The 24,947-nt window shown below is 53.0% G+C and overlaps 3 protein-coding genes across 4 annotated transcripts; 2 read left to right on the plus strand and 1 right to left on the minus strand.

Annotated features, from left to right (window-relative positions):
• The first annotated feature begins 256 nt into the window (after positions 1 to 256).
• LOC124681273 (protein PHYTOCHROME KINASE SUBSTRATE 4-like) lies at positions 257 to 1,975 on the plus strand. The gene has a single exon (XM_047216207.1). The coding sequence runs from the start codon at positions 257 to 259 to the stop codon at positions 1,724 to 1,726; it is 1,470 nt and encodes a 489-aa protein (XP_047072163.1). The 3' UTR covers positions 1,727 to 1,975.
• A 16,370-nt stretch (positions 1,976 to 18,345) lies between these two features.
• On the plus strand, positions 18,346 to 22,705 carry LOC124681277 (mitochondrial import inner membrane translocase subunit TIM14-3-like). The gene is made up of 3 exons (XM_047216212.1): positions 18,346 to 18,488; positions 20,170 to 20,348; positions 22,326 to 22,705. Exons 1-3 carry the CDS (start codon positions 18,486 to 18,488, stop codon positions 22,480 to 22,482), a joined length of 339 nt encoding a protein of 112 aa, XP_047072168.1. The 5' UTR covers positions 18,346 to 18,485; the 3' UTR covers positions 22,483 to 22,705.
• A 227-nt stretch (positions 22,706 to 22,932) lies between these two features.
• Positions 22,933 to 24,840, minus strand: LOC124681276 (AAA-ATPase At3g28580-like). Of its 2 annotated transcripts, none has more exons than XM_047216211.1 (2): positions 24,180 to 24,840; positions 22,933 to 24,071 (listed from the first exon to the last, which is right to left on the minus strand). In XM_047216211.1, the coding sequence occupies exons 1-2, from the start codon at positions 24,797 to 24,799 to the stop codon at positions 23,192 to 23,194; spliced, it is 1,500 nt and encodes a 499-aa protein (XP_047072167.1). In that variant the 5' UTR covers positions 24,800 to 24,840; the 3' UTR covers positions 22,933 to 23,191. The 2 variants fall into 2 exon arrangements, with proteins under 2 accessions (XP_047072167.1, XP_047072166.1); XM_047216210.1 differs by having other exon boundaries at positions 22,933 to 24,086.
• Between the last annotated feature and the right edge of the window lie 107 nt (positions 24,841 to 24,947).

The following is a 24,947-nucleotide window of genomic DNA, read 5'->3' on the forward strand; positions in this document are numbered from 1 at the left end:
TTTTTAAACAGAGAACTAGTGAGAGAGACGCCGACGCTTACACCTCCCCCGTAGCTAGCGTCTCGGTGCCGATCACGGTACGAGCTCCCGCGCTCGCCGTCGCCGTCCGACAGCCTGTGCCGCCTTGGCTCTACCCGCGCTCTCGCTCCTTCAAATTCTCCTCCCAAACCACTCCCCTCTCCCCAACTCGCTCGCTCGCTCACGCTCAACGAGTGACACACAGCCCGAAGCGTGGCGCCTTATCTCTCCTACCTTCATGGACCGCTACAGGGTGGCGCCGTCCCGGCCGGTCTTCCTCTCCGGCGCCACCCACCACCGCCACCTGCAGCCCGCGGCAGGGCGGCGATCGGGCGGCCCGGACACGGAGCTCGACATCTTCACGGCCGAGCGCTACTTCAACGCGGCCGACGCCGTCAAGTACAGCGCCGCCGCGGTCCATGCTGCCGACGCGCCAAAGAGCCAGACCGCGGCGTCGTCGGAGGCCAGCTGGAACAGCCGCTCCGGCCTGCTCGCCAGCAACCAGTCCTCGTCCGCTGCGGGTAGGCAGCACGACAAGGTAGGCCACGGTGGCGGCAATGCCATCGACCTCGGCCTCGGCTTCGTCGTCGAGGTCGCCAGGGACGATCGGTGCCACCGTGGTGGTAGCAAGAAGACCGGGCAGCGGTGGGGGCTATTCAGCCGGGACTGCCCCTGCGCCGGACGGAAGGCCGTCACCGTCGACGTCGCCTCCGAGCCTCCCAGCCCGACCACTCCAAGAATCCACCACCCGAGGATCGACGCCCTGGAGGAGCGCGCGGTCTTCAAGGCCAACGGGCTGCCTCCCCCGTCTCCCAACGACGAGCCGGGCGTGATGAAGATCGTGAGCACCGCGGGGAGCCGCGCGTTCCCGCTTCGCGCCAGCATCGACGGCGTCATCCCGCCGGCGCCGAACCAGGGCGGCGCCTCGTCGTTCCCCGCCTTCCCGCCGGACGTCGGCCGCCGCGTGGTGAGCTCCGGCAGCGGGTTCACGTTCCCGGTGATTGCCCCGGCCGTCGTCGACGACCCGCCACGGGAGTCGCTGGAGGTGTTCCGCCCCATCGACGAGGACTCCGTGGTGCTCGTGGACCCGCCGCCGCTGCCTTCCTTAGGCGTGGCCGGCTTCCTGCGCGCGCCGGCGGCAGACGACGTCGACGACGCGATGAGCGACGCCAGCTCCGACCTGTTCGACCTGGAGAGCTTCGCGGCGTCGTCGTCGTACCCGACCACGCACCGCGGGCGCAGCAGCCGGCGCAACTCGGGCGACGACGACCACCTGGGGCTGGGGTACGCCGCGGCGGCCGCGGAGCCTGCGCTCAGCGAGTGCATGTACGCGCCGAGCGAGGCCAGCGTGGTGTGGAGCGTGGCAACGGCCGAGGGCGTCGCCTACGACGCCGGCAGCGTCGCCAACTTCTCCAGCGCGGCCTCCGCGTGCTGCGTCGACGACTTCCGCTTCGTCCCGCCGACGGAGACATCCGTGGGCCACGACGGCTTCACCGCCGCCATGTCCCGGAGCGCCGGCCGCAAGAAAGGCGGAGGGTTCTTGAGCAGCTGCCGGTGCGAGAAGGCCGTCAGCGTCGGGCCGACCCCGGTCCGGGTGGCCCGGCCGCCGGCGGTCCCGGCCAAGACGGCCGGCCGCGCCATGGGGCTCGAGAGCGGCGGCGCCGCGCGGTACCACAACCGCCGCGTCCATATGCCGGTCCGGACGTAAAAACAAGGTGTCGTCGTCGGGAGTTGACACGCTCACTTTTGAACGCGGGCGGGCATGACGTTGCCACCTGCTGTAATTAAACCGACAACTCGTCAAGAAAACGTGACGCTGCAAATCTGTATCAAACGCAAAAGTCTATTGTGCCGATCTTAGCACTATGTGTTATGTCATCGATCACTTTTGTTTCTGGACAATTTTAGACCGATCGCACGATTTGATTGATACTGATGCTCAACAACTTGTACCAAATCTCAGACAGACGAATCAGTGTGATCTGTGATGGGATGCCTGGATGAGTGGATGCTCCTGTTCAAGTGTTGAGTGTCGAGGCGAGTTCGCTGTAGCGCCAGCCTCATGCTGCTGCCGAGTAGCAACATTTGGGACCGAACTTTCTCATCCCATGCCCACGTACATTGTTCAGTTCCATTCACACTACACATCACAGCATCTCTAGTTGTCGCCCCCCAAACGCCTTCCAAAAGAAGCATTGGATCACGCGATTTGGCCACTGCCGCATGGTGCCGTTTTGGGGCGCGTCCGTCTCCCCAAACATGGCTCCAAACAATAGTTATTCTTTGTTTTTGCAATTACTCCTATTTTAACACATAACCAATAATTAAAACATATAAATAAATATGTTCGGCAATTAAACACACAACCAATTAAGACGTACAACAAATCAAATGTTTTGAAGTTCAAAGTCATCAACATATTTGGCATTTGCTGGCTCTTCTTTAAGCCTCCACATATGCTCTATGAGATTATCTTGCAGTTGTTGATGAGTGCTTGAGTCACGGATTTCTACATGCATGGTGATGAAATCAGCAAAATGTGCGAGCACCTCGTGATCAACATCCGCAAGAGAGCCCTCACACTCAAAGGGACCGAAATCTCGAGCTCCAGTCTTGCGGTCACTCTTGATGAATATGTTGTGCATGATCACACAAGCATGCATCACCTCCTATATTTGATCTTGATACCAGGTGAGAGTAGGGTACCGAACAATAGCAAACCGAGATTGGAGCACATCAAATATCCGCTCAACATCCATCATGCAACTCTCCTAGCTCTCAACAAAGTGGTACTTCTTCTAACCTAGAGGCACGGGGATTGTTTTTGATGGGATTCGTAGCGTAGAAAGCAAAAAAAATCGTACCGCAAGAACGAATAACAAGCCAAGATCCAATCTAGAAGATGGTAGCAACGAGAAGATCATGAGACTAACCCTCGAAGATTTCCAAAGCCTACGAGATTAGATCTTGTTGTTGTTGCTGTAGTCGATCACTTGCCGCTTTCAAAAGCGCGTAGAAGATCTTGACGGTGCCACAGTCGGGCAGCACCTCCGTACTCGGTCACACGTTCGGTGTTGATGACGACGTCCTTCTCCCCGTTCCAGCGGGCAGCGGATGTAGTAGATCCTCCTCGGAATCCCGACAGCACGACGGCGTGGTGTCGGTGGTGGTGGAGATCTCCGGCAGGGCTTCGCCTAAGCACCATGGGAGAAGATGGAGGAGGGGAGAAGCTAGGGTTTTGGAGAGGGGGGCTGCTTGGGCGCCGACCTGGGAGCCCTGGGGGTGCGGCCAACTTGGTGTAACCAGCCCCTCCCTCTCCTCCTCTTTATATAGGTGTAATCCCTAGGGTTTGCCCAAAGTGTTCGAATAAGACCCCAATTCAAAAACTTCCATATGGACGAAACCTAGAGGGACATGGACTCTCCCTTTCCCCCTTGCTTGGACGGCCAAGGAGGTGGAGTCCACCATGGACTCCACCCTCCCACTTGGTTGGCTGGTTAGGGTTGGTGGAGTTCAACCGGGACTCCACCTTCCATAGTGATTTCTTCCAGAAGGTTCTAGAACATTCTACCGCCTTCCATAAATGCACCGGATCATTTCCAAACTTGGAAAGTGACTTCCTATATATGAATCTTATTCTCCGGACCATTCCGGACCTCCTCGTGATGTCCTGGGTTCCATCCGAGACTCTGAACAAACATTCGAACTCCATTCCATATTCCATATCTACTTAAAATGACATCCAACCTTAAGTGTGTCACCCTACGGTTCGTGAACTATGTAGGCATGATCTAGACTCCTCTCCGATCAATAACTAATAGCGGGACCTGGAGATCCATAATAGCTCCCACATATTCAACGATAACTTAGTGATCGATTGAACCATTTACATACGATACCGATTCCCTTTGTCACGCGATATTTTACTTGTCCGAAGTTCGATCATCGGTATCTCCATACCTTGTTCAACCTCGTTACCGACAAGTACTCTTTACTCGTACCGTGGTATGTCATATCTTGTGATCTAGTCACATGCTTGCAAGCTAATCAGATGGCATTCCACCGAGAGGGCCCAGAGTATATCTATCCGTCATCGGGATGGACAAATCCCACTCTTGATCCATATGCCTCAACTCAGACTTTCCGAATACTTAATCACATCTTTATAACCACCAATTTACGCAGTGACATTTGATGTAATCAAAGTACCCTTCCGGCATAAGTGATTTACATGACCTCATGGTCGAAGGACTAGGTAACTATGTATCGAAAGCTTATAGCAATTTGAACTTAATGACTTGATCTTATGCTACGCTTACTATGGGTGTGTCCATCACATCATTCACCTAATGATATGATCTTGTTATTAATAACATCCTATGTTCTTGATCAGGAAACCATGATCATCTATTAATCAACAAGCTAGTTAAATGAGAGGCTTACTAGGGACTCTGGTTGTTTACACTGTTTGACACGAAATGTAACGAAATACGCGGGCGTGCCAGTGTACCTAAATACACAAATAAAAATATAGAAAGGGAAATATGCATTTTATTAATCTCGTCACGAGAAACAAAATTACAATATCCCATAGGATGCGCTCTGTGGCCTGCTGGCGCGGCCAACATGACATGGCGATTGCGGTGTTCTGGTTCACGAGGCCTCGGAAAGCTCCCGCTTAATTACGTCTGCGGGTCAAGCCCACAAACCACCTCCGATTAAGCTGCTGCAATGGTCGTTGTCTTCAAGTCTCATCTTCTCCAAGAAGATGGTGGTGGTGAAGTGGGAGAAGGGCGGAATGGTGGAGCAGTCCATCCGTCGCTTCGGCGATGCATAGCCATATGCCTCCGGCTTGTCGATGTCCGATGATGAAGATGTGGGCGACCTTCGCCTCGTCGGTGCCAGAGTCTGGTTGTGTCCGCCTTGTCGGTGCCGGACTTGATGACTTGACTTTGCCTCGTCGGCAAAGCAAGTGGTAGTTTGCTTCATCGGAAGAAGACAATTCGGTGGAGTATTACTACGCCTCGTCGGCGCATGGACGATATCGAGGGTGGGTGTTGGTGTAGGTGTCGGAGAAGACTGGGTGATGCCACCATGCTAGCGGTGACATCGCTTGTAGATGATGACGCAAAAGAACTTGGCCGATATAGACGTTGCAGGTGTCCGCCGCTTCACCGCGGTTCGATGCTACGCGTAAGCATCGATGTAGGCGGCGCCCCGCCTCGAGGAGTTGGCCTAGGCGGCGTCCCACCTCGAGGGGACTCCAGTGAAGATGTCGATGTAGATGGAGCCTCGCCTCAAGGGGACTCCATGTAGATGTCGATATAGACGGTGTCTCGTCTCGAGGGGACATCGTGTAGGTGTCGATGTAGACGGAAAGAAATAGGGAGAAGAGCAAGAGAGGGCCCAATGCGGAAGTAGACGGAGACACACATTGCTTCAAAGTTGTGTGTACCCGGTGGTCGACGAGTGTGCCGCCGGAGGCAGCGGAAGCCTCGACATGGCATGCGTCGAAGAGGGTGGGCGTGCAGCGTCACGACCAAAGGACTCCGACACGCACCACAACTCCGCGTAGCTTGCGACGTGAAGCAGCGAAGAGCTCAGCCGAGTTCATTGTGCATGAACCTTTTGACAATACATATGCACATGTATCCATGCAAAGAGCTTTGGCTCTATTTATACGGTGCAGATGCACACGCACGTGCTCATGGCATGCGCGCGGACTGGCGGTAACACCAGCTCGTGGTGCTCATGCGCCCATCGACGTACACTCAGCGCGCGCTGCTCGGCCAGCGACCGGAAGTTCGGATCCTTAGCGCACCCTGAGCAGCTATGATGCCACCTTGTCATCATCGCCGAGAAGGCGACGACAGCGGCCACCTATAGCACGACGGCAGCGATGGCGGCTGCGCACAGGCGATGTAGGCAGCGACGTTGGCCACGCACCGACCAAGACGGCGGCCAAACACACCCGCGCCCAGCATGATGGCAACGTCGGCGGTCGCGTCCTGCTTGATGGTGACGGTGACAATGGCGACAGTGCACAGCTCAAATGATGTGCACACGCGTAGACGGGAGTACGGACATGGCTAGCTAGCTAGCTGCGCATGTATAGCTCAGGAAGAAAAATATGCATGGGCATTGCCCTGCATGGAGTTTGAGCCAGCTAATAGCTAGCTCATCAAAGGCGCGTGGGTGCGTAGCTTGAAGATGGATCCACCAGGTGCTGTTAGGGACGAGCGGCACAGCGGCGACCTGACGATTGCCCTGGACGTTTGCACCCGAGCTGGAGGACTCGACGATGAGCCGGCAGGGCGCCGCCCATGACGCGATAGCAGGGCAGTGTCCGGCTGACTCCGTAGAACATGACCGATTGTCCGTCCTTCATGACAGCCCGGCTGCGAGCCGTGAGACTCAGACGTCGATGAAGGTGAGGATGACAACCACTATTGCGGCCGTGGTACGGACGCGGCTGCGCTTGGAGTGATCCGTCAATGGCGCCTCCGCCAACGGAGCGCATTGTTCCCGGTGGCGAGCGCTTCGGGATCCACATCGTCGCCTCCGGCGACGACATAGCACGCACCGGGCTCGGCACCACCTCGGCTGCATGGCCAAGGCAGTGTCGAGGTAGAGGAGGGCGGACGTAGATCGGCGACAGCCGACCCGCCATCGGCGCCTCTGTCGACGCCGTGGATAGTTCGCCGAACCCCGTGCCTCCCTTGCTGCCGGAGACACGCCTCGCGAGATCACTTGGAGCCACGGCATCAGCCGCGCCTCGGCTGACAGTGTAATCGATACCACCATGCTAGATGCAAAGAAGAAAAAGATATGAACATTAGTGTCGCTTCCTCACCATCGGCGAAGACGACCGGCATGATCTTGTTGATCTCCGGCGAGCTTGTTAGCCTGATGGCATCCACCAAGTCGCCCTCTCCTCTCGGCCACCTGCACGAGAGGAAGGCGAAGTTCGGTATGGGGCAGCGGCATGTAGGCCACCGCCAATACGATAGCGGGTGCTGCTCCCGGGGGTCATCGTTGTCGCGCTACCGACGCTCCAGCGCACATGGGTAAGCCGCAGCCTCCTTGCTGCTGCACAGCGTGCTGCCACCAGGGGCGCACCCTCCTCATGGAACCTGCTGAATAAGATAAAGAGAGTATACACCGATAAAAGGCGTACGTGTTATGCTGAACGTCAACCCTTCAGAGTGCACATCGTCGTCGGCGCCGGTCATCCTGGTTCGCCGACACTGCCCCGAGTGCATGCTCTCCGCCGATAGACAGAGCCCCCGCAGCAGGATACGTGCTGCTGGGTGATCGCCTAGTGCTCCCGGACAGATGTTGTCGATGACGCTGGCCGACGCAGCTCTCGCCCGAGACTGCAGGCGTGGCGCTGTCCACCGGTGACGGCTCGTGCTTGCCGTTGCGAGCTCAGACAGGGAGGTCGCAGCATGGAAACGATGTCAGCCGGCGCGGCTCCACCTGAGACCGCCGCCAGCCACGAAGCCCGCGAGGTTCTCTTCGCCCCGCTGGTTCATGGCTCGTCAGGTATCCTGCTGTCCTTGCATGAAGCCTGCTGCCAAGGTCAGGTCGAGTATGCAGTATGGACGCATAGGGTCACTGGCCATCGCTGCTCCCACGTCGGATGCGCGGTCGATGACGCCAAGCGGCACCGACTTGCACTCAGGCCTTCAGGCATAAGCGCTGGCCATGCGCTACTGCCGTGGCGAACAAGTCCCGTGCAAGGCACGCCAAACGAGCATAGCTCCGCACAATTAAACTATGCCGGCCAGCTTAAATACAATGCTAAGCCGGCGCTAAGCTCTGATTCCGTAGAGCGTCATCCCGTTCTCACGACCATCCAGGCTCTACTTGAACTAGGCCGTACATGTATTAGTGCAACGATGGATGCATGTACTTTGTGAATGTGGGTCTGACTCTTCGCTTCTGCTAGGTACAGTATTTTACACCTAAATATACTTTACATGTACTTCGAATATCTTTCACTAAATATCGTCGAGCAATGCACCAGATCTAGTCGGATTCGGAGCTGCGCAAGCAGATCGAAACCAACTCGTGTAGATTTCTCGACGATCTAGACGCAACATAATTTGATGCTGTCGTTGGTCTGTACTAAAGCCCAACCTGATGCGCTAGATCGGACAGCAACTGCTGACAGTCCTACCGTGTCCTGTGACCTACGTTACACTGCACTGCCTCCATGCCGGGTATGTGCATATGGGGTCTCCAAGAAATTCAGGGTCCCCTGGTCAAGAAACCCTTCAATAAAACTCGTGTCATAGAGGCGCTTCAAGAATTAACTTCTACATGGACCACTCAGTAAAGGGGCAGCTCCGCAAGAAGTGATCAACTGATTTCTTTCCTGGAGACCTTGGTGATGTGTTTAGAAGAGTGGACACCACCTAGTCTCTTCGGGGAAGAGATCGTCACACTTCAAACGAGCCTGGCTCGTCCCTTGCTGGAGCATTTTTTATGTCGTATAATCACACACCAGGTCCGGGAAACGCCCTTTCCTGTTAGCGACGAGCAGAACGAGTACAACGGCGCGGCGCGTCTTCAGCGTCGCTCGCCTCCGCTGGCTCGTACCACACCTGTTGCTGGTGACGAATGGTTGCCCCCAGTGACTTGACCGGGCCAGAAAAGTGCCCTTGCATGGACCATGCATGTACTTGTAGCACGCATTTATTCATTCGTGGGCAATCAAATGCTCCATGTATGCTTACAGAGAGAATTAAAACGAGAGAAATCGAATATACTGTCAAACAAATCCCCCCACCAAGTCGGGCTTGAGTGCGAAGCAAATTAGGCTCGACTTGGTGAGATATAGTCTTAGCAACTATGTGGCGCAATTATTGTTGTTGCTGCCGTCGAGCATGAACCTTTATTGTAAATTTCATGTTCATCATGTGTGTATGGGAAAGACATTTTTCCTGGCCTCAGGGCAATCATCGTGCCAAAGGCTAAAAGAGTAGGCGGGGTATTCAGTTGGGTCGTATAGCTGGCACGACGCCTATCAACCAAACATCCCGACGTCATCCTCAATTTGCAGCGAAATACGTGCCGCTCCTTGAAGGCGTTTATCGATCTCGTTGTGACCGTCTAGCTGCCACGGTGCCAGCCGACCAGATCGAAGGGTTTCACAGCTTCACGCTAGCCGCACTGGCGCGTTACACTGCTCCCGTCATTAAGCCTTTGTAGTTAAGGAAACAAGATATCGGAAACGTCCATCGATTCCTGTCTTGTGGTAGCCCGTGCCATGCCGGGTTAAGCACAGACTTGTATGATGACGGAGGTGGTAGCAATGAAGGATACCACCTCCATCGTGGATGAGAGCATAGTATTGCCCCCGGTGTTGATGTAGAATGTCATGGATAGACATGGTTGAGGGATGTCGTGCCCCCTGTAGAAGCGTGAACGCCGACTTGTCGTCGGTGAAGGTTGGTGTTGTGCCGACCTACCATCGGTGAGGTGGATGTTGCCCCCGGCTCTGTTGCCGAGGGTGACGCCGTGTACTTGGCGCCATTGATGAAGCTTGGCGTTGATGCAGAATGCCACAGGGAATCAGGATGTTGGGTGTTGCCCCCGTCTCCCGTGGGCTCATACGAGATTGTTGGTGGCATGGCGACATAGGTTGGTGACGCCGCCCGACGCCAGTGACAATGAAGGCCATCGAGTGTCGATGTAGACGGTGTATGGACATGTGAGTGTCACTCCGTTTGCATTTGTGCTTGGCTGCATAGAGTTAGTCCGAGAGAAAAAAAAAACCCAGAGAAAGCCGAGATAAAACGTAATCAAGGAAGAATGAAGAACAAATAATTTTTTGTTTTTGTTGTTAAAATGTTGGCTTTTCCGCTTGCACACTAGCTATGAGCGTGACGTCAGAAAAGGCTGCCGAAGGACTTAGTCATTGGGAACCGTCGAAAGACCATGACGATTATAAATCAACAACTTTTCCTTGCGTGTATGTATGTGTGTGTAGCGTTTTTGGGGATGGTGTGCTTGGAATGCGCCCGAGAGACAGCGGAAAATCATACCCTAGCCCATCGGAGCAATGAGTAGCCCCACAGCTCCACCATGCTTCCTTCCGTGCCTCAAGAACCTAGAGACATGGGTGAGGAGGAATTGCGGTAGGTGGTTTTGGGATAATGAGTTAATGACTTGAAAGCTTTTCGTGCCTTGGCGAGGGGTGGTGAATGACTATCAACCGCCTTCTTTCCAGTGGTTCCCTGCATTCTGGGGGACTTGTATACTTGCTTCTGGGGTTGATGGAGACTTTTTTTTTGTGAGGACTTCTTGGAGGGACACATTTGTGATGTCCTTTGACTTCATGAGATTGTTTCCTCTTGAGGATTTCTTGAACTTGCTTCGAGATTGCTTCATCATTCTCGCTTTTTTTTTTTGCTTCGTTCTGGGATCGCTTGGTGTTTCCTTGGCGGAACCACCTTCAGAACTTGGAAGATAGCCATCCACCTTGGTGGACTAAAAACCCTCAGGCATATTATGTGGAGCTTTTTGGTGGCATGCCACAGGGTTGCCACGTGGCTTCGCACCAAGTCCAACTTCTGTTGGGTTGGGCAGCCCTTCCGTGATCTTTTCCCTAGCGTCTTCCCCGAGGCATGGTGTCTCCGTGAACTCGAGACACCTCCGAAAGAACAGGGGTGTGGGACCTCATTACTCGGAAGTGCCCAAGTAGTCTTCTCCACCATCTCTCGGAGCATGTATTGTGTGTGTCGTGTGTTGTGGGTGTAGGTGCCGCTCCACTTACCACGAGATACACCGTGTGTCCGCTAGACAAGTCATAAGGCAGCGAAATCATCAGTCACAAGCTAAGCGTGATTAGGAAAAGCCAGAGTTTTTTTTAGGACTTTGTAGTCCATGAAAAGGGGGAAGACAAAGCGATCATGAGTAAACCTACATAAGCAATGGTAGGTGCACTGTAGACTTTGATAGGCAACCGGAAAACCCCCTTTTGGTAAAATGGCAAAGCGAATTGAAAAGCCAAAAGAAAAGGGAGAAAAATAACGCAAAGTACTTTTTCAAGAACCTGCCACTGATTGGAGGCATAGGCTGGGCTCCTTGTGGATCGACCAGCTGATACGCTCCCCCGTCGTACGCCTGCTCGATGGCGTATGGCCCTTCCCATTTTGGCTCGAACTTTCCCCTCGTCTTGTGTGTGACGACGATGGGGCGTCGAAGCACGAGGACTAGCTCGCCTTTTCTGAATACTCGTCGCTTGACGAGCTTGTCGTAGGCTCTCACCATGTTTTGGCGGTAGAGCTCTAGGTTTTGCAGCGTGTTGAGGCGCGCTTCTTCGAGGGCGTCAAGCTCCTGGTACCGAAGCTATATTTGCTCATCTTGTGTAAGCTCTTCATGAATAGCCACCCGTAAGGAGGGTAGCTCACTCTCCAATGGCAAGACTTCCTTACTTCCATACACCAGGGAGTAAGGAGTTGCTTGTGTTGGGGTACGGACTGTGACACGGTACGCCCACAAGGCTTCGTAGAGACGGTCAGGCCGGTCCCTCCGGTACCTTGTCACCGTCTTCTTGAGTATCTTGCCGAGGGTCTTGTTGAAGGCCTCGATTGCGCCATTGGCTTGAGGATAGTAGCCAGTGGAGTAATTCCACTTGATTTTGTACTTCTCCACAAACTTGAGCATTTTACCTGATTTGAAGGCCTTGCCGTTGTCAGAGGTGACACGATGTGATATCCCAAAGCGGTATATGATATGCCGCTCTAGAAAGTTGATGACGTTGTCGCTCTTCACATCCCTCAGTGGGACGGCTTCCGCCCATTTGGAGAAGTAGTCTGTTGCTGCGAGGATGAAGCGATGCCCAGCGTGATGTGGCTGCGGCTGATAAAACGACGCGGACGTCCATCAAAATGCGGCTGCTGCCGCGGGAACGACGCCGATGACCGGCGCGAGAACGTCGCTGCCGGCACCACGCCGACGTCCGGCGCATGAGCGTCGCTGCCGTGAAAGAAGACTACTCGGCGTTGGCCGCGTTAGGAAGCACCTCCGTTATCGGAGGCCGCCCCCGGCATGGCATGCCAAGAACGACACCGCCACTTCCGACGGCCTGGTGACCTGCCGGTGGAGGAAGGTGGCCGTAGATCGGCGACCACCGCACCATCGACAGCGCCTCTGTCGACCGGCGCGAGAACGTCGCTGCCGGCACCACGCCGACGTCCGGCGCATGAGCGTCGCTGCCGTGAAAGAAGACTACTCGGTGTTGGCCGCGTTAGGAAGCACCTCCGTTATCGGAGGCCTCCCCCGGCATGGCATGCCAAGAACGACACCGCCACTTCCGACGGCCTGGTGACCTGCCGGTGGAGGAAGGTGGCCGTAGATCGGCGACCACCGCACCGTCGACAGCGCCTCTGTCAACAGCGCGGGTATGTAGTCCCGTGGTCCAGGGGACACGACGACACTTCATGGCCTCGGCCAAAGCTGCGTTCATGCGAGATACAAATAGAGGAAACATGCATATTAATTAGCGTCACTTCTCACCCTTAGCAAAAAACGACCGGCATGATCTCGTCGACCTCCGGCAAACTGGTTAGCCTGCGGTGCACGCGTGCTCCTCACGGAGCACACCAAGTCGACTTCTCCTCTCGGCAGCCTGCGCGAGAGGAAGGTGCGGTTCGTGGCTGTTTTCTCCAGACGAGAAGCTCGCAAGGTCTTGGCTGGATGGTGTCTGCGTCCGGATGGTCCCTATGCGTGGAGATTTCTTCACCGAGCTTGGTATCACCTGCGGGCGTAGGTCGACGATGGTTACACATTTGCGTGTGAGTCCAGGGCCTTGAGACCCTCGTACATGCAAGCTGGCTAGTAGCCCGCTTGCGAGATACACCGAGTGGGTGGTCAGCTCGACACGCCGAGCCGTGACAACACGGGCGACCTGCCATCCTTCATCATGATGAAGGCGCACGAGGGCAACGGGCGGACCAACAAGGGTGGCTTGTCGTCCTCCGTTATGATGATGGTGAGGGCGACAACGCATGCCCGATGGTCTGGCTGGCCATGGTGTGGTCGGCCCTATTTAAGTGACGCTAGCGAGCTTATCTAGCCTGCCAACAGTGGTGCTAGGCTTAGCTCTGCACTCGTGTTGGCGAGCTCCGGCTCGATGGAGCGAGATACGACCAATCGCACGGTGGTGTAGGATAGGCGAGGGTAGTCGTGGGCTCACATCGACCGAGCCCCAACCTGTCGACGGTGCAACTATAGTTGGCTTAGAGCCTCGCACTACCAAGCTCCGAAGCACATGAACGATGCCTCATATTGCAGCTCTGGATGACCAGCCTGCCTCCAGGTGGTGGCTCCTTCAGCTAAAGAAGTGATGCGGCGGACAAGGGACCGTGCCTAAGCACGCTCCTTCCCGCCGTCGACCACACCATGGCCGCCGAGGCTGTACCATATGCCCAAAGCGTCTTGGGACACATGGTCGTAGGAAGCGCATGGTAAATGTCGAAGAAGCTTGCCTTCACCCATGCCCATGTTCAGGATATACCCGAAGAATATTGAGCTTCCATTGAAGGTTGATGAAGCTCAAATTGGTGTATAGATGACACCTCCTTGATTTAGGAGATGCCCCATACTACCGTCTTGTGTATTGGAGAAGAGCTTGGAGATGAAACCGACAACCATTGTTGCGCAGCAAAGATGAGAGGAGAACCAGGTCCCACCGGGCGTGCCAATTTGTTTGACACGAAATGTAGCGAAATACGCGGGCGTGCCAGTGTACCTAAATACACAAATAAAAAAAAGAAAGGGAAATATGCATTTATTAATCTCGTCACGAGAAACAAAATTACAATATCCCATAGGATGCGCTCCGTGGCCTGCTGGCGCGGCCAACATGACATGGCGATTGCGGTGTTCTGGTTCACGAGGCCTCGGAAAGCTCCCGCTTAATTACGTATGCGGGTCAAGCCCACAAACCACCTCCGATTAAGCTGCTGCAATGGTCGTCGTCTTCAAGTCTCATCTTCTCCAAGAAGATGGTGGTGGTGAAGTGGGAGAAGGGCGGAATGGTGGAGCAGTCCATCCGTCGCTTCGCCGATGCATAGCCATATGCCTCCGGCTTGTCGATGTCCGATGATGAAGATGTGGGCGACCTTCGCCTCGTCGGTGCCAGGTCTGGTTGTGTCCGCCTTGTCGGTGCCGGACTTGATGACTTGACTTTGCCTCGTCGGCAAAGCAAGTGGTAGTTTGCTTCATCGGAAGAAGACAATTCGGTGGAGTATTACTACGCCTCGTCGGCGCATGGACGATATCGAGGGTGGGTGTTGGTGTAGGTGTCGGAGAAGACTGGGTGATGCCACCATGCTAGCGGTGACATCGCTTGTAGATGATGACGCAAAAGAGCTTGGCCGATATAGACGTTGCAGGTGTCCGCCGCTTCACCGCGGTTCGATGCTACGCGTAAGCATCGATGTAGGCGGCGCCCCGCTTCGAGGAGTTGGCCTAGGCGGCGTCCCACCTCGAGGGGACTCCAGGAAGATGTCGATGTAGATGGAGCCTCGCCTCAAGGGGACTCCATGTAGATGTCGATATAGACGGTGTCTCGTCTCGAGGGGACATCATGTAGGTGTCGATGTAGACGGAAAGAAATAGGGAGAAGAGCAAGAGAGGGCCCAATGCGGAAGTAGACGGAGACACACATTGCTTCAAAGTTGTGTGTACCCGGTGGTCGACGAGTGTGCCGCCGGAGGCAGCGGAAGCCTCGACATGGCATGCGTCGAAGAGGGTGGGCGTGCAGCGTCACGACCAAAGGACTCCGACACGCACCACAACTCCGCGTAGCTTGCGACGTGAAGCAGCGAAGAGCTCAGCCGAGTTCATTGTGCATGAACCTTTTGACAATACGTATGCACATGTATCCATGCAAAGAGCTTTGGCTCTATTTATACGGTGCAGATGCACACGCACGTGCTCATGGCATGCGCGCGGACTGGCGGTAACACCAGCTCGTGGTGCTCATGCGCCCATCGACGTACACTCGGCGCGCGCTGCTCGGCCAGCGACCGGAAGTTCGGATCCTTAGCGCACCCTGAGCAGCTATGATGCCACCTTGTCATCATCGCCGAGAAGGCGACGACAGCGGCCACCTATAGCACGACGGCAGCGATGGCGGTTGCGCACAGGCGATGTAGGCAGCGACGTTGGCCACGCACCGACCAAGACGGCGGCCAAACACACCCGCGCCCAGCATGATGGCAACGTCGGCGGTCGCGTCCTGCTTGATGGTGACGGTGACAATGGCGACAGTGCACAGCTCAAATGATGTGCACACGCGTAGACGGGAGTACGGACATGGCTAGCTAGCTAGCTGCGCATGTATAGCTCAGGAAGAAAAATATGCATGGGCATTGCACTGCATGGAGTTTGAGGCAGCTAATAGCTAGCTCATCAAAGGCGCGTGGGTGCGTAGCTTGAAGATGGATCCACCAGGTGCTGTTAGGGACGAGCGGCACAGCGGCGACCTGACGACTGCCCTGGACGTTTGCACCCGAGCTGGACGACTCGACGATGAGCCGGCAGGGCGCCGCCCATGACGCGATAGCAGGGCAGTGTCCGGCTGACTCCGTAGAACATGACCGATTGTCCGTCCTTCATGACAGCCCGGCTGCGAGCCGTGAGACTCAGACGTCGATGAAGGTGAGGATGACAACCACTATTGCGGCCGTGGTACGGACGCGGCTGCGCTTGGAGTGATCCGTCAATGGCGCCTCCGCCAACGGAGCGCATTGTTCCCGGTGGCGAGCGCTTCGGGATCCACATCGTCGCCTCCGGCGACGACATAGCACGCACCGGGCTCGGCACCACCTCGGCTGCATGGCCAAGGCAGTGTCGAGGTAGAGGAGGGCGGACGTAGATCGGCGACAGCCGACCCGCCATCGGCGCCTCTGTCGACGCCGTGGATAGTTCGCCGAACCCCATGCCTCCCTTGCTGCCGGAGACACGCCTCGCGAGATCACTTGGAGCCACGGCATCAGCCGCGCCTCGGCTGACAGTGTAATCGATACCACCATGCTAGATGCAAAGAAGAAAAAGATATGAACATTAGTGTCGCTTCCTCACCATCGGCGAAGACGACCGGCATGATCTTGTTGATCTCCGGCGAGCTTGTTAGCCTGATGGCGTCCACCAAGTCGCCCTCTCCTCTCGGCCACCTGCACGAGAGGAAGGCGAAGTTCGGTATGGGGCAGCGGCATGTAGGCCACCGCCGATACGACAACGGGTGCTGCTCCCGGGGGTCATCGTTGTCGCGCTACCGACGCTCCAGCGCACATGGGTAAGCCGCAGCCTCCTTGCTGCTGCACAGCGTGCTGCCACCAGGGGCGCACCCTCCTCATGGAACCTGCTGAATAAGATAAAGAGAGTATACACCGATAAAAGGCGTACGTGTTATGCTGAACGTCAACCCTTCAGAGTGCACATCGTCGTCGGCGCCGGTCATCCTGGTTCGCCGACACTGCCCCGAGTGCATGCTCTCCGCCGATAGACAGAGCCCCCGCAGCAGGATACGTGCTGCTGGGTGATCGCCTAGTGCTCCCGGACAGATGTTGTCGATGACGCTGGCCGACGCAGCTCTCGCCCGAGACTGCAGGCGTGGCGCTGTCCACCGGTGACGGCTCGTGCTTGCCGTTGCGAGCTCAGACAGGGAGGTCGCAGCATGGAAGCGATGTCAGCCGGCGCGGCTCCACCTGAGACCGCCGCCAGCCACGAAGCCCGCGAGGTTCTCTTCCCCCCCGCTGGTCTGGCTCGTAGATATCCCCCGTCCTTGCATGAAGCCTGCTGAATAAGGTAAAGAGAGTATGCAGTATGGAAGCATGGGGTCATGGCCTTGCTGCTCCCAGTCGGATGCGCGGTCGATGACGCCGAGCGGCACCACTCGCGCTCCAGCCTTCAGGCATGGCGCTGGCCATGCGTACTGCCGTGTGGCGGACAGCCCGCGCAAGGCACGCCAAACGGCATGGCTCCGCCTGAGCCCGCCGGCCACAGATACGGCGCAAAGCCGGCGCGAGGCTCTGATTCCGTAGGGCGTCCTCCCGTTCTCTCGACCACCTGGCTCTACTTATATAGGCCGCAGGTCTTGGTTTAAAGCCGTGGAAGATACGCGTGATCGCGTCTGACTCTTCGTTCGGCTAGGTCCAGGTCTCTTTCCTTTCGTGAGCTGCACCAGATCTTTCCTTTCGTGAGCTGCACCAGATCTTTCCTTTCGTGAGCTGCACCAGCTGATGGAACGCTCAGTATTTCCGTCCGCGCACGTAATCGTACACCAGGTCTCTAGTCTGATCCGATCGATAGGTACGGTACACCAATGTGGCTGCCCAAACTGTTTGAGACCCACGTACAAGGCGCCGCGTCCGGCCGGGTATTGATCTGGTTCCAAGACCACCCCTACAAAGTGTCCAGTCCGGTCACGTACATATTTGTATATGCTTACATGGATGGAATCCACATCGACCGATTCGATTATATCTTTGGGCAGTTGATTAAATAAATACGGTCAGGCTTCATCAATTAAGCTCTAGCCCATGATAAAGATTATTTTATGCATTCCTTTTGCACACGCGTGTATATACGTGGCATTTTGAATAATAATTTCACGGGCGCTTGTCGCTCCGTTCGCGAATATTAGTACCAAATATGATGATGAAATTTGCACAAAATATCATCAAACACTTGTGATGTTTGTATGTTGACAAAACCACCAACTCGCTCTTTCCTCAAAACCCAAGTCCATCATCTATGGGCATTATCGTGGTACCCCCACATCAGCTGACGCCTCTGTGATGCGGGATTTTCCCGACAACTGTTACCAACATCGATGAGGAAAGGGGTCAAGGAGGAAGGGATTGGTGGTGGTGCCTAGGGTTCGCCTCCCGTTTCGCCCGAGGTAGACGATGTGGGGGCCTCGTGAAACGTCTTGATGCGATCGTGGTTACTTACTCAGATCGGTCTCATAACAGAAATTCTTTCCAGTGCCCCATTTAGTAACACTTGTGCCATATTTTACCCTTTTTAACATTTGAGAACCTTCGGCCAAAATCGGAGGTGTATTTTGTCCTTCCATATCTTCCTCCATTCGCAATTTTTTTTTAGACAATCCGTCATTCGCACAAAAAAAAATCTTTGTAAAAAAGGTATCTTGTTCACCAGTCTGGCCTGGCCCGTTCGGCCTAGCCCACTAGTCTGAAGAGGGCCTAGACCCTAGACCCTAAGCCTCGCAACGCCAAGCCTCACTTTGACGGCCGGATCGTCAGCTCGAGCGCCGCCGCCTCCCGGACGGGCGCGCTTCCTTTTGCAACCGCGACCTTACCACGCCGCCGTCGACCTCCTCCCAGGTCTCGCCTGGATCCTCCTTGGCATCGAAAGCACCCGTCCTCTACTCGCTTGGCCCTCTCTCCGTCGCACCAGGGCCGAATTGACTGGTGGCGCAGATGGTGAGGTCTTCTCCTTTTTAGAGGCGCTCATGGTCGTATATGTGATGTTTGGATCAAATCATGCTAGAAACGAACTATAATTTTTTCCAACATTTTATAGCTTCATGTACGAGTTTGCTCATCCAACTTAGCGTAATACAAGGGGGCATAGATTTACCTGAAATCTTATGGGCGGGTGTGTGCCAGACGGATGACCTGGGCACATGCACTAGGCGACAGGAGGTTGCGGTCCGGCTGGTAGGCTAGCTCATGTCAGCTTTCGTTTTTTAAAAAACTATAACTTTTGAACCGTGCGGTGAAATTATAATTCGTTTTGACTTCTAAAATCCCCACGACGAGAGCTTCGAAACTAGACCACATTTTCATATGTTTCGACGAATTTTTTTTCAAGCAACTTTGATACGCAACAGAGCAATTTTATTATGCAGCAAAACAACTTTAGTGTGCGACATAGCAACTTTGGTGTGCAACGAACATATACACTTTTTGGTACACGAAGGCACAACTTTTGTGCCCGAAAATAATTTTGGTGTCCATTGAAGAAATTTCAATGCGTGACGAAGCAAATTAAGTGCCCTGCACAACAACGTTGGTGCTCGGCGACACAATTCTCGAACCGAGCAACTTTGGTGCCTGACCGAGCAAATTTAGTTTCCTGTAGAGCAACTTTGGTACTCGACAGAGCAAATTTGATTTGTGATGGCCCAACTTTGGGGTCTAGCGAAGCAACTTTAGTACCCACCGAATAAATTTTGATGGATGGCTGAGCAACTTTGGCGTCTAGCGATGCAACTTTCGTTGTGAATGTAGATTTACGTTGTGCAGTAAAGTTGCTTCGCCCCACACTAAAGTTGCATAATCTTGCATTATAATTGCTTTGTCGCATGTAAAAGTTGCTTTAAAAAAACTACATCAAAATACATAGAAATGAGATCTAGTTTTGAAGAGCTCGTCGCAAGAAATTCAAAAGTGAAAGCGGATCCTAATTTCGACATCCGGTGTAAAAGTTATATGATTTTAAGCATTTGAAAAGAAAAATTAATGTGCATGATGTCATTGTAGTGCATGTGCTACAATCACTGAATGTCTAGCTATAAATAGTATGTGTTCACACTGACAAAGGTAGCATGTTCCTTTTTTAGTCGCCCGCTCAGATGCACTAATAGGCATGCGGCCGCCCGCTAGACTAATCCATAGATTTATGCGTAGTCACTCTTGGTGCCGCAAGTATTCAGATAACCCTCTGTTCCATAGTTGTGCTACACTTTCTGCTTTAGTAGCTCTGTAGGCCGTTACTCGTGGAAATGGACTCGAAATTTTTTTATTCTCTAGATTTTGTAATGGCTAAGCTTCTTGCCCTGCTTATCATGCAGTTTAGGATAAAATAAGGTTAGACTACTCTCATGTATTGAAGGGTGTCAGATTGTGGCCAAATAGATAACAGTACAACCCTCCCGGAAGCTTTCTTTGCTATTGTTAGCCACCAATTAAGGATGCAGCAGTAATTATTCTGATTACAGTTATGTACTCTTTTGCTTCATCAAGATGGTTTTAGGATCTGAGGTTCAGTTTTACTTTCATGCATGAATATAGAGATGGCAGAAAAACCTCAAGTTCTATAGCAGCACGATTAAGTTAGTGTTATTACTATTTAAAACTTCTATATATTTTATGTCTGCAGGCTACACCACTGATAGCAGGACTTGCAGTTGCAGGAGCTGCTCTTGCCGGTCGGTATAGCATCCAAGCTTGGCAGGCATTTAAAGCAAGGCCTATAGTGCCTAGGATGCGCAAATTCTATGAGGGTGGCTTTCAACCTTCGATGAATCGAAAGGAAGCTGGTTTAATCCTGGGTGTCAGGTGCATATCATATAACAGCATAATTTATCATTGTTTATGTTTTTCTTGCCATGCGGCTACTCATGCGTCTAACACCATCCAATGGGTTGAAACTATGTTGAAAATTATGCACACACGCTCAGGGAACGAATGTCCTGATCCTTATCATATCTAACTTGTGGGAGATTTCACCCATACAATGGCCCAATTGTTGGCCAGAAACCCATAAACAAAGGTAGCGAATAGCTCACTCATCGATGGGATCAGGGATAGTATAAACTGCAATACAATCTGGGAGCGGTGTTTTGGAACATGGGTGCATATGCTCCCTATATTTCGAAATGCATCTTACATACATTTTAAAAAAATTTAAAAAATTGAAACTAAAAGTTCGCACGTATATCTTCACGTGCTACGTGCTCACAAAGTCGTTTCATAAAAAATCGACTTATCATGTGATATGTGTAAAAAAGACAAAATTCAGTGCTAAAAATAATGCTTTTCACAAGATAAACTTTCTCTTTTTTATATAGACCACACAAAATATTGGTTTTTTGTGAAACTTGACGAACACGCGTATATTATGGAGATGTACATGTGCAATTTTTTGTTCAAATTTTTCGACATTTCGAAATATTATTTTTTGGTAGAGGGAGCATACGCACCCGGGAGCCGAATTGAATTTCCGATACAATCTGTGAAAACATCTATTTTGGGAGGCATATATCGCAGAATATCATGTACTGTTTATAGTTGATATACACAGTACACATGTAACAAAATGGAAATATACAAAGGATTGGTAGGAGCAATTTACACGCAGATGAACAGTTGTGAATAAGCAAGATCTGTCCTTTTCAAGCACAAAATTATTTTGATAGGAAAACCTCTATAGGGGAATACAACGGCGGCATTGGGCAGCTCTAAATTGAGATCTAAAATTTGACAATTTAGGATTGCAGATGGATTGATGGGATAGAGGGATTAGTCAGCCTTGGTTAACCTCTAGTTGCACTTCAGCTGTTCGAAGTGACCAATTAGTACTGAGATACTGGCCTGCTCACTGTGTCAAATCTTTAACCGTGTTATGGACCTACCCAAAAGACACAAACTCTATCTCTACCTTCCTAACTAAATTTATCTTGCCTATGGTAACTCTTTTCCCAAATAACGTACGGAGTATCTCTGTCTTTTAACCTAGTTGCTCATAGCGTACAAGTACCTATGTTATGCACGGGATGGCCTACCCTCTTTAGCTTCTACAGGTTGGTGTGAGGAAGGTGGTGGTTGTGGTTTATTGTGAGGTATGGAACAGAGTAGAGGTCTGAGTAATCGGAGAGTACCAGATATAAGAGTGAGATGCATAACAAAAAAAATATTAAACTGTTGATTTCACAAGAACCTGTAACCCCTAGTTCTCATTTGAGGGGATGGTGATGGTCGGATTCGAATCAAATTCACATGGATCTTGCTGTTGTTACACCTGGATTTGATCTTGCCCATCCTGAATTCAACCAGATAAGGCTTTGTCGGTAATTGTATGCATCTAGAAAGGTTTAAATCACCATTGATGGCTACATAGTTCAAAGCAAGTGTGTTATCTCTATTATGTTCCATCCACAGCTCGATTATGTAGCAGCCAGTTATAACTTTTCCTGGCAAATTAGGCCTTTCTTTGCAGTGTTTTTTTCTCTGTTTCCCACGCCCCATCGATAAACAAAACATACTGTTTGAGGCAGAATTGTTGATTCTTGAGCTATAGAAATTTATCATTTTCCTGCAGGTTTCGATCTTGGTACCAACTACCAACATAGCCTTGACTTGTCTATCCAAATTTGAACATAAAAATGTAGTTGCACATGTCAGATCACCATTGTTGCATTCGAAGATCTGCAGTTGATTTATCATTCGAAACTTCTAATTGGTAGCATACAATTTGAGACTGTTATGTTCTCGAGTTTATTGAGTGCCCCTCTGGTTTTCTTTTGATTCCTTCAGGGAAAGTGCCAATGCAGAGAAGGTAAAAGAGGCACACAAGAAGGTCATGGTTGCGAATCATCCAGATGCTGGCGGGAGCCATTACCTTGCTTCGAAGATCAATGAGGCCAAAGATATTCTGCTAGGGAAGAGTAAAGGAGGTGGATCTGCATTTTGATTATGGGCTATTCCTCATGAAAGAAACCTGAATTTATCATCTCTAGTCTCAGCACTTCAGAAGGTAGACTAAGATCTTGATCTATGCTGAAATTCATGGACAAAGAATGTAAGACCTTTATAGGGCAGGTCTGTTGACATGAAGATGGAATTAGTAGAGTTACTAAAATTTTGAATTATCTGTTTATAAGTTTTTACAGTCACATTTCCAATCTTCTAGATCATCATTCAACCATTATCATCTTCACCTCACTCCAGTTGTAGCAATGTTTTGTTAAAACTGCACATTTGTGACGGGAGAAGAGAAAACTCCTTCCCCTTTTAATAAGTTAGGAGTTTTTGGTTGTGCTGGTTAGCATGACAATAATGATGCAATCTTGGGCTAGCTAAGCGATAAACAATGTGAAACGTCTCAAATTCACAAAAAAATCTGGGCAACCGTAAATTATCAAAAATGTAGTTGTATTTTTTGTAAGTTTGTTCCAATGTGATATCTTCAATGCAACATGCTTGTACCAGTATCAGAGTCAGCTTTTGCTTCATTCAAGTCAATCAAAGCGGCGTCGAGTATTCTTGGGAAAATCAACACAAGGAAATGAATGAGACTACGTTATGAGAAAGTGAGTACAAAAGTCTAATGATGCAGCCAAAAGCTAGAGAGCAAGGCAAGAACTGTAAGCAAGGAACCAGTCAAGTCAACACTGGCGGGCCTAGTACTCGTCGTCGTCGTCGTCCGCCGCATCCTTCCCCTTTCTTTCCTTCTTTGCAAGGACCTTCTCCTTGGCCTTCTCCAGCTCCTCCACCAGCGCGGCGAGGCACGAGTCCGCGTCGTCGTCGACGCTCTTTGGCGTCAGGTTCTCGGCCACGTCTGCCGGCGTCATGTTTGCCTCCCGCAGCAGCGATTCCACGGCGTCGAAGAGGTGGTGGGATTCCACGTCGAGGTAGACCTTGGCGAGGAGCTTGAACGCCTCGAAGCAGCAGTAGGACATCTCAATGTGTTTGTCCATGCGGCCGCGCCGGATCAGCGCCGGGTCCAGCTTCTCGACGTGGTTGGTGGTGAAGACAATGATGCGCTCGCCGCCGCACGCCGACCAGAGCCCGTCGATGAAGTTGAGCACCCCAGAGAGGGTCACCTTGCTACCGCCCGCGTCCTTCTCCTCGTCCGGCGGCTCGGCGCCGTCCTTCTTGTCCCCGTCGTTTTTCTGACCGTCGTCATTGGCCTTCTTCTTCTTCTTGCGTGCGCGGGTGAGGTCGAGCGAGCAGTCGATGTCCTCGATGACGATGATGGACTTGCTGGTTGTCTCGATGAAGAGCTTGCGGAGGTCGGTGTTTGTGCGCACGGAGGTGAGCTCGATGTCGTAGACGTCGTAGTCGAGGTGGTTGGCCATGGCGGCGATCATGGTGGACTTGCCGGTGCCAGGCGGGCCGTAGAGGAGGTATCCGCGCTTCCATGCCTTGCCGACGCGCGCGTAGTAGTCCTTGCCTTTCCGGAACGCGTCGAGGTCATCGATGACCTCCTTCTTCTTGGCCGGGTCCATGGCGAGCGTGGCGAACGTCTTGGGGTGCTCGAACACAACATGGCTCCACACACTTTCCGACCACATCCTAGCACAACAACATCAGCAGCAATCTTTTTCGAGCAAAAAAAAAAAAAATGCGATGATTGATGGCGATGGACTAGTCGCTGGCTAGGCTTACCCGTCGGCATCATAGCCGTCGCCGGAGAGGTTGGTGAAGAGCTTGCGCTGGCGGTTCTTGACCATGACGGCGCGGCCCTCTCGGCGGACGTGCGGGAGGTACTCCCCGAGGACGAGATCCCGGTGGCGCTCGAGGAAGAAGAGCCGGTAGAAGCGCCGGTCGGCGCGCGCGGCGCGTCCGCCGCCCCAGTAGGAGGGCGCGTTGTCCTCCCGCGGCGGGGTGGAGTAGGCGAGCCACCAGACGGTGGCGCCCCGGAACGCGTCGGCGACCTCCTCGTTGTCCCCCATGCTGAGCACGAGCGCGTCGACGTCCTTGGCGGTCTCGGCCTTGAGGTGGCGCACGCCGCCGCCGGTCGCGCAGGTGGCGCGCTGCAGGTAGGCCTGGACCTCCTTGTAGGCGTCGCTCCGCTTCATGCGGCCCCCGTCGTACTCGGCGATGGTGACGGTGAGGTAAGGGTCGACGATGGCGGCGAGACGGCGGGCGTGGCGGCTGAGGTGGCGGCTGACGAACTGCTGCAGCTGCAGGCCCTGGAGGTTGTTCCAAAGCATGGTCCATACCACGGCGACCAGGCTCAGAACGATGCCCGAGCTCAGGCTGGTGCTCCATCCAGACGCCTCCATCCCCTTCTTCCTCCCTTGTGAACCTAGTCAAACACTCGTGGCCTTGCACATGGTGAGGAGTGAGGACGCACCATGCTTATATAGACAAGCAATAAATGAGTGCAGTAGCATATCAGTAATTGTCTAGGTATAGACGTATCTATAATTA

The sequence above is a fragment of the Lolium rigidum genome, unplaced genomic scaffold (assembly GCF_022539505.1).
Source record: "Lolium rigidum isolate FL_2022 unplaced genomic scaffold, APGP_CSIRO_Lrig_0.1 contig_38523_1, whole genome shotgun sequence".
In the NCBI taxonomy this organism is placed as follows: Eukaryota; Viridiplantae; Streptophyta; class Magnoliopsida; order Poales; family Poaceae; genus Lolium; species Lolium rigidum.